At 44.5% G+C, this 13,720-nt stretch overlaps 1 protein-coding gene across 1 annotated transcript in view; it reads left to right on the plus strand.

Moving 5' to 3' along the window:
* Nucleotides 1-13,720, plus strand: part of PDPK1 (3-phosphoinositide dependent protein kinase 1) — a 35,887-nt gene that overhangs the window by 5,068 nt on the left and 17,099 nt on the right. Inside the window, exons 2-5 of the mRNA XM_070760965.1 lie at nucleotides 7,756-7,980; nucleotides 9,327-9,369; nucleotides 9,529-9,666; nucleotides 12,154-12,298. Of these exons, the coding sequence (XP_070617066.1) occupies nucleotides 7,756-7,980; nucleotides 9,327-9,369; nucleotides 9,529-9,666; nucleotides 12,154-12,298 (551 nt within the window). The remainder of the gene's footprint in view (nucleotides 1-7,755; nucleotides 7,981-9,326; nucleotides 9,370-9,528; nucleotides 9,667-12,153; nucleotides 12,299-13,720) is intronic.

Here is a 13,720-nt window from a genome sequence, read left to right on the forward strand (position 1 = left end):
TTTTTGACAACCCATTCTTGGAGGGGTTGGTCCTCTCCCCAGCAGGTGAGATCAAGCACTGGAGGAGGGGAGTATGATGGGCAGGTGCATTCTCCAGGCCTCAAGAGTGCTGTGATTTGCCTTCGACCAACAGCCATTTGGACAAGGCAGCAGTATCTGGGGTGCTTCTTCGCCTGGTGGCCAAGGGACTACGGGCGGACCTGCTAGTAGATTGGCTCTAGTGGAGACGTGCCTCTCTCCCCAACTCTAGGCTGTGCTGGAGAGCTGATAACTTCTAAACATGCTCGGGCAATACCAGGCTTGTTACCCCCTTCCCTTGGATGAAATGCCTCTTCAATGGAAGGGAAGATTGGATGTCTGCTTGCTTGCCTTTCTTCTGGGGAGAAGGAGGTGAGGAAAGCTGTGGGACTCTTGCCACCCCCAGCCCTCCACTGCTGTCAGTGTGAGCTTCCGTTCCAGAGGGGAAGAGGACCTGACAGAGAACACCACAGGCAGAGTCAACCTGCTTTCCCTTCAGCTGGGTGCTGAAGCTCCTTATTATGGGGCAGCACTTTGTGAAACTTTGCTCCCTCACTGCCGAGGGAGAGGTGGGCAGGCACCAGGGGTGAAATCAGAGGTGGGCTGCTAAGGTGGAACGGTGGTGTGTGCTCGCCCCCCGTGACTCTGAGTGCTGGTGGAGTCCAGCGCAATTAAGCCACTGCACCTGGGCAGGTAGCAAAATCACGCGCACACTCCTTCCCGTGTTTTTTCCGTGTTTCTGATTCAACCTGCAGCCTTTGGTTGCAATGAGCCGGGGTGGCGCAGCAGGTAGAGTGCTGTACTGCAGGCCACTGAAGCTGACTAGATCTGTAAGTCAGCGGTTCAAATCTCATCACCGGCTCAAGGTTGACTCAGCCTTCCATCCTTCTGAGGTGGGTAAAATGAGGACCTGGATTGTGGGGGCAATAGGCTGGCTCTGTTCAAAAGTACTATTGCTAACATGTTGTAAGCCGCCCTGAGTCTAAGGAGAAGGGCGGCATAAAAATCGAATAAATAAATAAATGAGTAATAAATAAATTCTGATGGTGAAGGTAAAGGAGTTGGACTGTGAGAATGGCAGGTCAGACAATGATTTGCAAGTCCATCCAGGGACTGAGGGTGATTGGAGAATTCCTGGTAAAACAAGAGAAACAGAGGTCCCCTTTCACCTTGCAATTCTGGTTCTGGCAAGTCTTAAGCATTTGTCAAAACCTGCTCCCGGTCCATCCCATATTAGGGAGAGCCATTGGTGTCTTGTGGAATCCTTGGTGCTCTCTGAGTAGGTTGTTTGCTAGCAGACATTGGGTTACCCAACTAGGTAACATTATCCTTGCTAGTCAGTGTGGGGTTTGCTTCCTGTTTATAGGTAGTCACTTGTCCTGCCAGTGTTGGTGATGTGGTTATTTTCCTTGGCGATTTTTTAATTAGGGTAGGTGTTCTGCTTGATAGTTTGTGTGGTGTTAATCACTGTTTGTCTGGGTGGAGAGGATGTGTTGTGACCTTTTTGTTTCCTTTGTTTTTCTAATTGCCTCCTTTGAATGTTGTGTAAATATGATTTATCTCTGTGTTAAGGGCTGATTTGTCTCAGCTAAGCTCCCAGGAATTCCCTGGTGTTTTTGGATTTGGCTTGGTCTGGGATGCTCATAGTTTCCTGTTGAAAATATGGTTACGTCTGCCCACGTGTTGCAAGCTCTATTGTGAGGTTTGTAAAGCACCTTTAACACAATTCAGCCGTTGCCAGAAGATTAGCATCTGGGCACTGCGTTTTAGGAAGGACACTGCCAGACGAGTGGAGAGGAAGCAAAAGGATATAAGAGTTTGAGAATAAAACATGAGGAGTGATGTAGGACTTTTGCAGCAGGTGTTTAAGTAGAGGCTGGATGGCTGTCAAGAGATAGCAGTGAATTCCTAGACTGGGCAGGGGTCATACCCGAAGATCTCCAAGGCTGCATTTGACCTGTGTCTTCAATGATTCTATGTCTGTCTGTCTGTCTGTCTATCTAATCTATCTTATCTATCTATCTTATCTATCTATCATCTATCTATCTATCTATCTATCTATCTATCTATCTATCTATCTATCTATCTATCTATCGGATTTGTATGCCGCCCCTCTCCGCAGACTCGGGGCGGCTAACAACAGTAATAAAAACAGCATATAACAATCCAATATTAAAATAGTTAAAAACCCCTTATTATAAAACCAAACATACATACAGACATACCATGCATAAAATTGTAAAGGCCTAGGGGGAAAGAGTATCTCAGTTATAGGAATACAGCCTTTGTGTCTTTAAAAAAATAATAATAATATGCATCAATATTATATGAACGGTGACACATCTGGTATCATTCATTTAAATACAAATAATAGTAATTCGCCCTACTTATGTAGTTGTAAATGTGTATACATATTTGCATTGGAGTGTGTTCCTTCATTCTTTAGTTGTTCAGTGTTTTTGTGCGCCATTCTAATAACAACCACAGTATTGTTTAAATGTACATGGTGATAACCATCTTTCAACATCTAATCTTTACATCTAGTTTTTGGGTCTAGTATGTTGATCGTTGGTTGATGGAATTCACTTCCAGAAGAAGTCGTGACAGCTTCAAGGCAGGATTAGACAGATTCATGGATGCCAAGTGTATCAGTGGTTATTGAAACGGATGTCCATGTGCCGCCTCTATGTTGGTTGAGGCAGGCAGGATTCCCTTGGGTACCATTTTTGGGGGTCGGGAAAAGGAGGGTTTTGCCTTCTCTTTCTGCTCAAGTTCCCCATGTACAATTGGTGGGACACAGAATGCTGGACTCGATGGGCTATGGCCTGATTCAGCATGGCTCTTCTTTATGTTCTTATATAAAAATATGTATAATAATATCCCCCTTGATTTGTTTCTGTCTCTATTCTAGCTCTCAATAAAGTCAGTCTTATAGCACTCCCTTTCTAAGCATGATCTCTTGTCTGCTATAGTATTTCAATTCCTATTCGTTTTTTCACTTCCCTCTCAAACTCCTCCCTTGGGTCTACGTCTCTGTTTACATCAGGAATGCCTAACCTTTTTTTCGTCATGTGCCAAAAGCGCGCATGACCCCCCTCCCAGGCCCACCCCACACCCTGCAAAAGCGCACATGACCCCCCCTTGCCCCTGAACATGTGTATGCAACCCCCTGCACTCTTCCCTTCCCAACACACCCACACAAGCTCCAGTGCTTCCTTGTTCCTGTGCATTCATGTGCTCCCCCTGCGCTACCTCTGCACTCTCCCGCCCCTGCTCATGCGCACATGACCCCCACACCCACACTTCCCCCCTCCATGTTTGCTGCTTGCTGTACTGGCTTTATTCCACGATGGGCTCTCTCCCTCTATATTCTGCGTGCTGTTACTTCATTCGCTTTCCCTGATTTCTTCTTTCTGCTCTGGTCGTTTCTGCTATGGCCACTGAAAGAAAAACAGCCTTTTTTTAAATCAGTCGGGATTGAAAGGTTTATCTTTGTCCTACAAGGCAATTGCATGTTGCTTCTTGGACCGCAGAATGTCCCTTCTCCATCGATCAGTCCCTCCGAGTCACACCCAACATGGGTTCCCCCAAGAGGAAAAAAGAAGCCTCGGGGACAGACCTCTTTTCCTCTGCTTCCTTGGGCAGCTCCGTTGCCACCAGAAGTGTTGGTTCCCTCTCTTCTTAAGAGGCCATCATTAGATCCTACCCAGATAATAATAATAATTAATAATAATTTATTGGATTTGTATGCCGCCCCTCTCCGTAGACTCGGGGCGGCTAACAATGATAAAAACAGCATGTGACAATCCAATAATAAAACAACTAAAAACCCTTATTATAAAACCAAGCATACACACAGACATACTATGCATAACTTGTAATGGCCTAGGGGGAAGGAATATCTCAGCTCGCCCGTGCCTGGCGGTATAAATGAGTCTTGAGTAGTTTACGAAAGACAGGGAGGGTGGGGGCAATTCTAATCTCCGGGGGGGAGTTGGTTCCAGAGGGCCGGGGCCGCCACAGAGAAGGCTCTTCCCCTGGGGCCTGCCAAACGACATACTGTAGTTTAGTCGACGGGACCCGGAGAAGGCCAACTCTGTGGGACCTTATCGGTCGCTGGGATTCGTGCGGTAGCAGGCGGTTCCGGAGGTAGTCTGGTCCAAAGCCATGTAGGGCTTTAAAGGTCATGACCAACACTTTGACCAACACAGAACTTCAGTCTTGTCTCCAACTTTCCAGGACTGGATGGAAGGGTTTGCTGCAGTCCCATCTATTAGAGATGTGGGACCATAAAAAGGAGCCTTCTCCGTGGTAGCCCTACTCTGCGAACATCAATTCCCGCAAGATATGATTGCCCCCTTCCCCTGTTGCTTTTCCAAAAGACCCTGAAGATGTGGTTTTGTCTGTGGACTTGGGAACCATCAATGGAGATGGAGCCGATCAAGTAATTAATTTGATTGTATGTTTGCTGCCGTGGGGGAAGGGTGGGGTTTTATATGGGGTTTTATATTATAGATTTTTAATATTGTATGCTGCCCAGAATCACCTGTGTATAAGAAATATATATTTACTCACTCAAAACTCATGCTTTTTAAATAAATAAATTCACTTCGTGACATTTACAATAATGAAGTGACATTAATCAAATGGAACATTTTGCCTTCTCGACTTGGGCTCTGCTGCTGAAGGATTTTAAGAAGAGATTGGACAACCATCTGTTTGGGATTTTTATAAGAACTCTCGCCTTGGGTCCAAGGTCCTTTTCAGCCCTAAGATTCTAACAAAAGATAATACTAAACTCGGGGTGGGGGAGGGAGAAAAATAGAGAATAGAAAGTGTGAGAGAAAGGAAAGAGGAAAAAGAAAAGGAACATTTAAGTATGTGACTGCTGATCTTTATCACAAGCTCAAACAAGCTTAAATAATTCATGTTGTGTAAAGTTTTATGTAATAGCTTTTCTTCCCATAACTAATCTCTTACTCATAAGCAAATCAATAAATCATTAACATTTCAGCGCTGATGTCAACAAACATCACAAAGGGTTCCCAGAGTTTTATAAAAACGGATCTTATTTTAACCTTGATCAAATAAACCAACTTTGTATTCCTTTTTAGAGGCTTTAGTAAATCTCTTGTCTTAATTCAGTAAATAGTTACTCTCCAAGTCATTCTCTTGGCTTGGCTTGGGCATTTCTATTTCCCACTTTTACTCTTATAAGCCACTGGGTTCTTCTGAGTGACTCCCCCCCCCCCTTCTGTTCCTCTCTGGATCACAACTACATCTTGAAGGCAATCTGATTGGCCTTTGATGAGTTACCTGTATATTTAAGGTTTACTTCAACACTAGCCACAAGAGGGAGCAAAAGACTCACGTTTAAGTCTTATTTTAACATTCACCATAAAGACCAATTTTGAAAACCAAAGGATACCTTGTTAAAAATAGAGGGTTCCCTCGATTTTCCCCGGGGGATGCGTTCCGAGACCACCCGCAAAAGTCGAATTTCCTCAAAGTAGAGATGCAGAAGTAAATACACTATTTTTGGCTGTGAACAGTATCACAAGCCTTCTCTTAACACTTTAAACCCCTAAATTACAATTTCCCATTTCTTTAGCAACCATTTAGATTATTACTCACCATGTTTATTTATTAAAGTTTATTTAAAAAAATATTTATTAAAGGCGGATGAAAATTTGGCGATGACGTATGATGTCATTGGGTAGGAAAAACTGTGGTACAGGGGAAAAAATTGCAAAGTATTTTTTAATTAATATTTTTGAAAAACCGTGGTATAGCCGTTTCGCGAAGTTTGAACCCGCGAAAATCAAGGGACCACTGTACTACTAAAAAATAAAACTACTCATTAAACCAAATTTTAACAGAAATAAGGCACCCTGCCTTGGAACAACTCAGAGCATTTGCAAATAGCATAGTCGTGGAAAGACTGACCCTGTTGTGATATGTATATGTGTGTGTCATATATGTATTCATGTATACTGAAGACCCAAATGAAAAACCAAACCAAACCCTGAGAACAATCCCCCGGCAGCCCGGATCAATCCAGTTCAATCCATCCCCAGTGGAGCTCAGCAGTTGATTTCAGCTTAAGGGATGATGCTGTTGAGATAATTTTAGATTCCTAGACTGTGGTCTACATTATCTACATGAAGGGCTTCTGGCAGGGCATGGGCTACGCCTCACAAAAATCAGGGGAAATATATTTGTAAAAGAAGTGGCTCAGCATACCTGAAGGGCTTTGATTTTAATTGAGAGGGGAGGCAGACCACACTTTAGAACCTAATTCCAAGCATAAACCTTAAGATAACCAGTCAAACAATGAGATAAGAGATAGTGAGAAGAAAGAAGAACTTGGGTGTGAAACATCGCAGGAAACAAACACAGAGTCAGTCATAAAAGATTCAGATGCCTGTACATTAAAGCTCAATGTACGAGGAACCAACAGGATAGACTTCAAGTCCTAATACATGAGGGCAGGTGTGACAGTGTTGTCATTGCCAAAACCTGGTTGCTTTCTTCTGTACCCTTTCCAGAGTTTCTGTGTCCTTTTATTAGTGAGGTGACCAGAATTGAATGCAGTACTCCAGATGTAGTCTGACTAGGGCAGGAGTCCCCAAACTTGGCAAGTTTAAGATTTGTGGACTTCAACTCCCAGAATTCTCTAGCCAGCTATACTGGCTGGAGAATTCTGAGAGTTGAAGTCCACAAGTCTTAAAATTGCCACGTTTGAAGACCTCTGTAGTGGCATTAGTACTTCCCTAGTCTTAGAGTGTATCCCTTTGTTGGTGCATTTTAAGATTTTGTTAGCTTTTTTAGCCTCTGCTGCACATTGCTGGCTCATATTTAGTTGCTTATCCACCAGGACTACGAGATTTCTCTCACAGTTGCTACTGTTAAGTGTGGTTTCTCCCAGTTGTATGTGTGTGTTTTTTCGGTTTTTCTTGCCTAGGTGTAGGGCTTTTCTTTTCTTGACGTTGAACTTCATTTTGTTAGTTTGGGCCCACAGTGTTAGTCTATCAAGGTCTTTTGTATTTTGAGCCTATCCTTCAGGATGTTGGCTACTCCCAGCCAGCTTGGTGTCATTTGCAAATTTGATTAGTCCCACCTCTATACCCTTGTCTAGGTCATTGATGAAAATGTTGAAGAGCACTGGTCCTAGGACTGAGCCTTGCGGCACCCCACTGCCTCCCTCCCTCCATGTGGATTTGGAACTGTTGAAAACAACTTGTTGGGTGTGGTTGGTCAGCCAACCATTGATCCATCTACATGTGTTGTAATCAATACCATTTCCCCCCAATTTGTACAGTAGGAGATTGTGGTCTATTTTATCAAAAGCTTTACTGAAGTTCAAGTATATTCAGGTCTACTGCATTGAGCCGGGGTGGCGCAGCAGGTAGAGTGCTGTACTGCAGGCCACTGAAGCTGACTGTAGATCTGTAAGTCGGCGGTTCAAATCTCATCACCGGCTCAAGGTTGACTCAGCCTTCCATCCTTCCGAGGTGGGTAAAATGAGGACATGGATTGTGGGGGCAATATGCTGGCTCTGTTAAAAAGTGCTATTGCTAACATGTTGTAAGCCGCCCTGAGTCTAAGGAGAAGGGCGTCATAAAAATCAAATAAATAAATAAATAAATAAAATAAATTACACTAGTCTACTGATTTGGTCTTGCGGCGGTTGATCCATTAAGGGCCACAACATTGAATTTGCTTTCTGCCTTGCAGTATGATGCTGTTCCTATCCAGTCCAGTGTGGTTTTGTGTTCCTGCTCATCTCCATCAATGGTGAGGAACCAGGTGGATTCCAGCCTTCAACCTGTTGCTGCTGCCTGTGGCAGCAGACAGGAACTGAATATGGAGAGCGCCTTGCAACAGCCTCCACAGCCTCGAAAGAAACGCCCAGAGGACTTCAAGTTTGGCAAGATTCTCGGGGAAGGATCTTTTTCCACAGTGAGTATCTGCGGCAGCTGCTCCTCAGCGTTAAGGCCGAGGCCAGATGAGATGAGCTGCTGCTTTTCTCCTGGCCTTTGCCCTTGGGGACTAGTTTGCTTATTTATTTATTTATTTATTGGATTTGTATGCCGCCCCTCTCTGCAGACTCGGGGCGGCTGACAACAATGATAAAAACAGCATGTAGAAATCCAATTAATAAAACAACTAAAAACCCTTATAATAAAACCAAACATAAATGAGTCTTGAGTAGTTCTAATCTCCGGGGGGAGTTGGTTCCAGAGGGCCGGGGCTGCCACAGAGAAGGCTCTTCCCCTGGGGCCTGCCAAACGACATTGTTTGGTCGATGGGACCCGAAGAAGGCCAACTCTGTGGGACCTTATCGGTCGCTGGGATTCATGCGGTAGCAGGTGGTTCCGGAGGTAATCTGGTCCAATGCCATGTAGGGCTTTAAAGGTCATGACCAACACTTTGAATTGTGACTGGAAACTGATCGGCAGCCAATGCAAGCCACGGAGTGTTGAAGAAACGTGGGTGAATCTTGGAAGCCCCACGACGGCTCTCGCGGCTGCGTTCTGCACGATCTGAAGTTTCTAAACACTTTTCAAAGGTAGCCCCATGTAGAGAGCGTTGCAGTAATCGAAACTTAGGCCATTGAGTGCCTGAACTGCTTTTCTCCCCTGCTTCCAATTCCTGTTTTTCCTCCCCAAAGTGTTGCATTTTCTTCAGACCCCTGATTGCTACCCACCCCTATAAGACTGTGGATCTTGTCCCCCTGAGCATGCAAACCCCTCTGAGAAGCCTGGGTAGGGCTCAAAATGGGGAGCCATTGGCTCTAAAGAACCTGATACTTTTCCAAACACATTTTGTAAGGATGGCATGTCAGGCTTGCACTACTGATGCCTTCCAGATGCTAAACCTCAGCAAACCAACTTCAACAAGGTCTTAGTGTGCTTAGCCCCTTTTTCAGCCCTGATTATGACAGCCTCTAGTTAGAGAGCACCTGGCTCTGCAAGAATATACAGTAGTACCTCTAGATACGAGCTGCTCCACATGCAAGTATTCCAAGTTACGAGCTGAGACGCGAGCCAAATTTCTGTTCGACACCCGAGCTCAAATTCGGGATACGAGCCGAGCGTCCACTAGGTGGCGCAAGAACTCCATTTTTTCCAGTTATCTCAGCCTGAAAAGCTAAATGTAAATGCATTCGTTCGAGATACGAATTGACCGACATACGAGCTCGGCTCTGGCACGAATTAAACTCGTATGTCGAGGTACCACTGTATACTCCAAGGGCTGGTCACACGCTCCGAATATAACCGGGTTTCTCTTTCCCTTAAAAACAGGTTGTCCTGGCCAGAGAATTGTCCACTTCCCGAGAATACGCCAGTGAGTATCACTTGCGTTGCAGTTTGACGATGGCCTTCTAAGTCACATCTGCTATTGCTATAAGTTGTAACTGTTGTACTTGGTCAAAGCAGGGGGGAGGGGGGAAAGGGTTCATTGATCGAGGCCCAAATGTCTACTAATTTGTCTGTTGTTTAAAAGTTAAAATCCTAGAGAAGCGACATATCATCAAAGAGAATAAAGTCCCCTACGTGACCAGGGAGAGAGACGTGATGTCCCGCCTGGATCACCCTTTCTTTGTGAAGCTCTACTTCACATTTCAAGATGAAGAAAAGCTCTGTATCCTTTCCTGTGTTTGACTTGGCAGTGAAAATTGTGGGAAGAAGTAGAAGGGTGTCTGGGATTGAAACTGAACGGGAATTCCAGGTGTGTGCACTGAACGCTGAATCTCATAAACCTCTGGGTGGTTTTAAGGGCAGAATGGGCATCCTGAGATTTTGGAGCCACCTCTGACTGAGTTGCATGGGAAATATTAAAAAACTAAAACATCTACTTCACATGTAGTTCAACATATTACAGTGGTACCTTGGTTCTCAACCACAATTCGTTCCAGAAGTGTGGCCGAGAACCGATTTGGTCGAGTACCAAACTAATTTATCCCATAGGAAATAATGGAAATGGATTTAATTGGTTCCCAGCCCCTGTTGACTCGCTGGGAACCAATGAAATCTATTTTCTTTATTTCCTATGGGATAAAAAAATCTGAGGAGCTCTATAAACGCTCCAAGCTGCAGGAAGGGTGGGGGCGGCTGCAATCCCGGCAGCTTCGGTGGGCTTCTTTCCTCAGTGCTTCGTCTTGTTACAGTACCTGTAGGCAGCTGCACTAACTTTCTCCTTCCCGGCGGTGGCAACGGCGGCGGTTTCCCTTCGAGGAGCAACAGCGCTGGGAACGTCACTTAATGAAGGGAAGCTGCTGGAGCAGGGGCAACTGCTGAGATGGCTACGGCGGCTTCCCTTCATCACGTGACGTTCCCGGCGCTGTTGCTCCTCAAAGGGAAGCCGCCACCGTTGCCGCCGGTGGGAAGAAGAACGTTAGTGCAGGCACTGTAACAAGCAATGAGGAAAGGAGCCCCCCGAAGCTGCCGGGATTGCAGCCGCCCCTGGCGGTAACATTTCAGATAATGAACAAAATTTTCTGTGGCTGTTCGGTATCCGAATTTTTGTTCAGATACCGAAGGAAATTTTTGCTGAAAATTTTGTTCGGTATCCGAAATGTACGACAACCAAAGCATTTGAGAACCGAGGTACCACTGTACTGTGTAACCATGATTCCACCATGATACAAAAGCCTTGGAAATAGTGACTTACAAATTGTCAAATCAACCCGCAGTCATGGGATTGCAATTCAACCACCAGGCAAGCAGCTTCTATTTACAACTGTTTGCAGCCTTCTATGGTCATATGATTGTATTTGTGACCTTTTTTGGGTGGTTTCTATGAAAAAAGGCCCATTGGGAAAGCTGGGTTGGCTTAGTGACCACATGATTCTCCATACTAAATGAGCGGGTCCAGCAGTCACGCGGGTTGCTCGCTGTCCAATCCGCATAGGACCGAGCCTTGTCTTTTTAAAAGATAGATGGATCTGCCCCTTCCCCAAATTCACTCAGTCCTCTTACCGGCAGGACACGTGGTGGCTCAGCTCCTCTCCAGACGCCTTCCCTTCTTCTTTCTCTACTGCAATTCAAAACAAAAAGATAAATAATTGGGGTTCTTTTGTTATTTCTAAGCACAAACGAAGTATAGTGATACCTCGTCTTATGAACTTAATTCGTTCCCTGACGAGGTTTGTAAGTCGAAAAGTTTGTAAGATGAAACAGTGTTTTGGAAATGCTCATTTAATGTTTTGTTATGTCTTATGTGTTATGTTTGTTTTTTTGTTTGTTTTCTTCTTTATAATCAAAAATTATTTTAAAAAGAGAAACAATGTTTCCCATAGGAATCAATGTAAAAGTGAATAATGCGTGTAAGCCCAAAACTCAGAAACCCTGAAACTGGGAAGCCACCACCGAAGGTGGCTTGAGCCTCCGAGTCCTCCCCCGGCCCGCCTGCCCATCGCTCGCTTGAAGCTGCCCGCCAGGATCCTCAAAAGCCGGCCCGGCAGAACCTGCCTCCTGACCCCTCTTGCCCGGCAGTAGGCGAAGCGCGGGGGGGGGGGGGGATGTCAGGCTCTGGGTCCAGAGTTGTCCCTCCTGCCCCCCCCCCCAAGCCGAGTTGGCGGCTCTGCTCAGAAACTCTTATTCATGAGAGTTGAGCATCTTTGAGCCACCACTTTCGAGCCTAAGTCTATGGATTCGCGAATTCTGGGAAGGGGCAGATCCGTCTATCTTTTTAAAAGACAAGGCTCGGTCCTATGCGGATTGGACAGCGAGCAACCCGCGTGACTGCTGTACCCGCTCAGCGTACGAGAAGAGGCGTTCAGATAAGCAACCAACGCCTATTTTCTTTCTTTCCAATTACATTTTGTTTAACACCCACTGTAAACATTGTCCTAAAATTTGGAACTGACTTGACTTATGACCGTAATAATTTACAATGGAAATTCCGGGCCCGGTTACGGTCGAGGAGTAACTCTAATTAATAGCTAGTTCAGAAACCCAACTCAAGGAAAGAGCCTTGAAGACGAGTAAAAATCCTTCCTCTCTACCAGTTGTGCCCCCTGGCCGGTCCTCTTTCCAATCTCATGGCTTTCTCTTTAGCCCTGTCTCCAAATACATGGTTGCGTCGTCCAGATCAGCCAGTAGAAATAATTCTTAACTTGGCGTTCAGATTTTGGTCTCAGTTACGCTAAGAATGGAGAGCTTCTAAAATATATCCGAAAGATTGGTTCATTTGATGAGACGTGTACAAGATTTTATACTGCTGAAATTGTGGCCGCCTTAGAGTACCTCCATGGGAAGGGAATTATCCATAGGTAACGTATTTTGAATTGATACGCCTGCTGATTCATTCACCTGCCGTGGGCTATTTCTCTGTATAAGCAGAAAGTATTTTTTTAAATGTCTTTAGGGCACCTCTGGAATGCAAGGGTGTGTTTTGTCATCTTTGTAGCACAGGGGTCTCAAACCCAGGCCACTTTTAAGACTTGTGGACTTCAACTCCCAGAATTCCTCAGCCAGCAAAGCTCAACACCTCAGCAAAGCTGGCTGAGGAATTCTGGGGGTTGAAGTCCACAAGTCTTAAAGTGGCCCAGGTTTGAGACCTCTGTTGTTGCATTTGATTTTAATATATTGGGATTTTAGTTTGTAATTTTTTAATTAATTAGATTTCTTGTTGCATTGTTCATATTGTATCTTGTGAGCCGCCCTGAGTCTTCGGAGAAGGGCAGCACACAAATCTAATTATTATTATTAATAATAATAGTATAATAATAATAATAATAATAATAATAATAATAATAATAATAATTTGGAAAAGAACATTTCTTCTCACAATATTTGCAAATTACAGCTTTGCTCTCAGCAAAAATTGCACCGTGGAAATGTTTCCAAACTCTGGAAGTTGGTCTTTTTACTGAGAGGAGGAAAAGAAAAACCAAATTATTGACCAAACTGTAGGTGAACATTATCCTGTGATGGTGGAGCACATGAATAGGAATCATTTAAAGGTTTCAAAAGAGAAACTAATTTGTGAGGCTGATTTGCTCTCTTATCTGACCCACTCCATTACTGTACTGTCCCCAGATACACTAGCAAACTAAGCTGGAGCCTTTTCCCCTGCAGCGCTCCCTAGTGGCACCTATGCATATTTCTCTTGTTTGAGAACTGCATTGAGAAACTACAGTGTCTTAAGGATACAAGCAGGAAGTTACAGTCATAAGTGGGAGAAAATGGGTGATAGGAATGATGAGAAGAAACTAGTAGTAATAGTAGTGCAAACTTAGTAAATAGTTTGTCAGTGTGGAGGGGATTATTTATTTAGCAGAGTGATGGCATTCGGGAAAAAATGTTCTTGTGTCTAGTTGTCTTGGTGTGCAGGGCTCTGTAGCGACATTTTGAGGATAGGAGTTGAAACAATTTATGTTTAGGATGTGATGGGTCAGTAAATATTTTCACAGCCCTCTTTTTGACTCGTATAGTATACAGGTCCTCAATGGAAGGCAGGTTGGCAGCAATTGTTTTTTCTGCAGTTCTGATTCTCCTCTGAAGTCTGTGTTGGTCTTGTTGGGTTGCAGAACCAAACTAGACAGTTAGAGAGGTGCAGATGACAGACTCAATGATTCCTCTGTAGAACTGGATCACTAGCTCCTTGGACAGTTTGAGCTTCCTGGGTTGGTGCAGAAAGAACATTCTTTGTTGTACTTTTTTGATGATGTTTTTGATGTTAGGTGATCATT

This window comes from Erythrolamprus reginae, chromosome 9 (genome assembly GCF_031021105.1).
Source record: "Erythrolamprus reginae isolate rEryReg1 chromosome 9, rEryReg1.hap1, whole genome shotgun sequence".
NCBI lineage: Eukaryota > Metazoa > Chordata > Lepidosauria > Squamata > Dipsadidae > Erythrolamprus > Erythrolamprus reginae.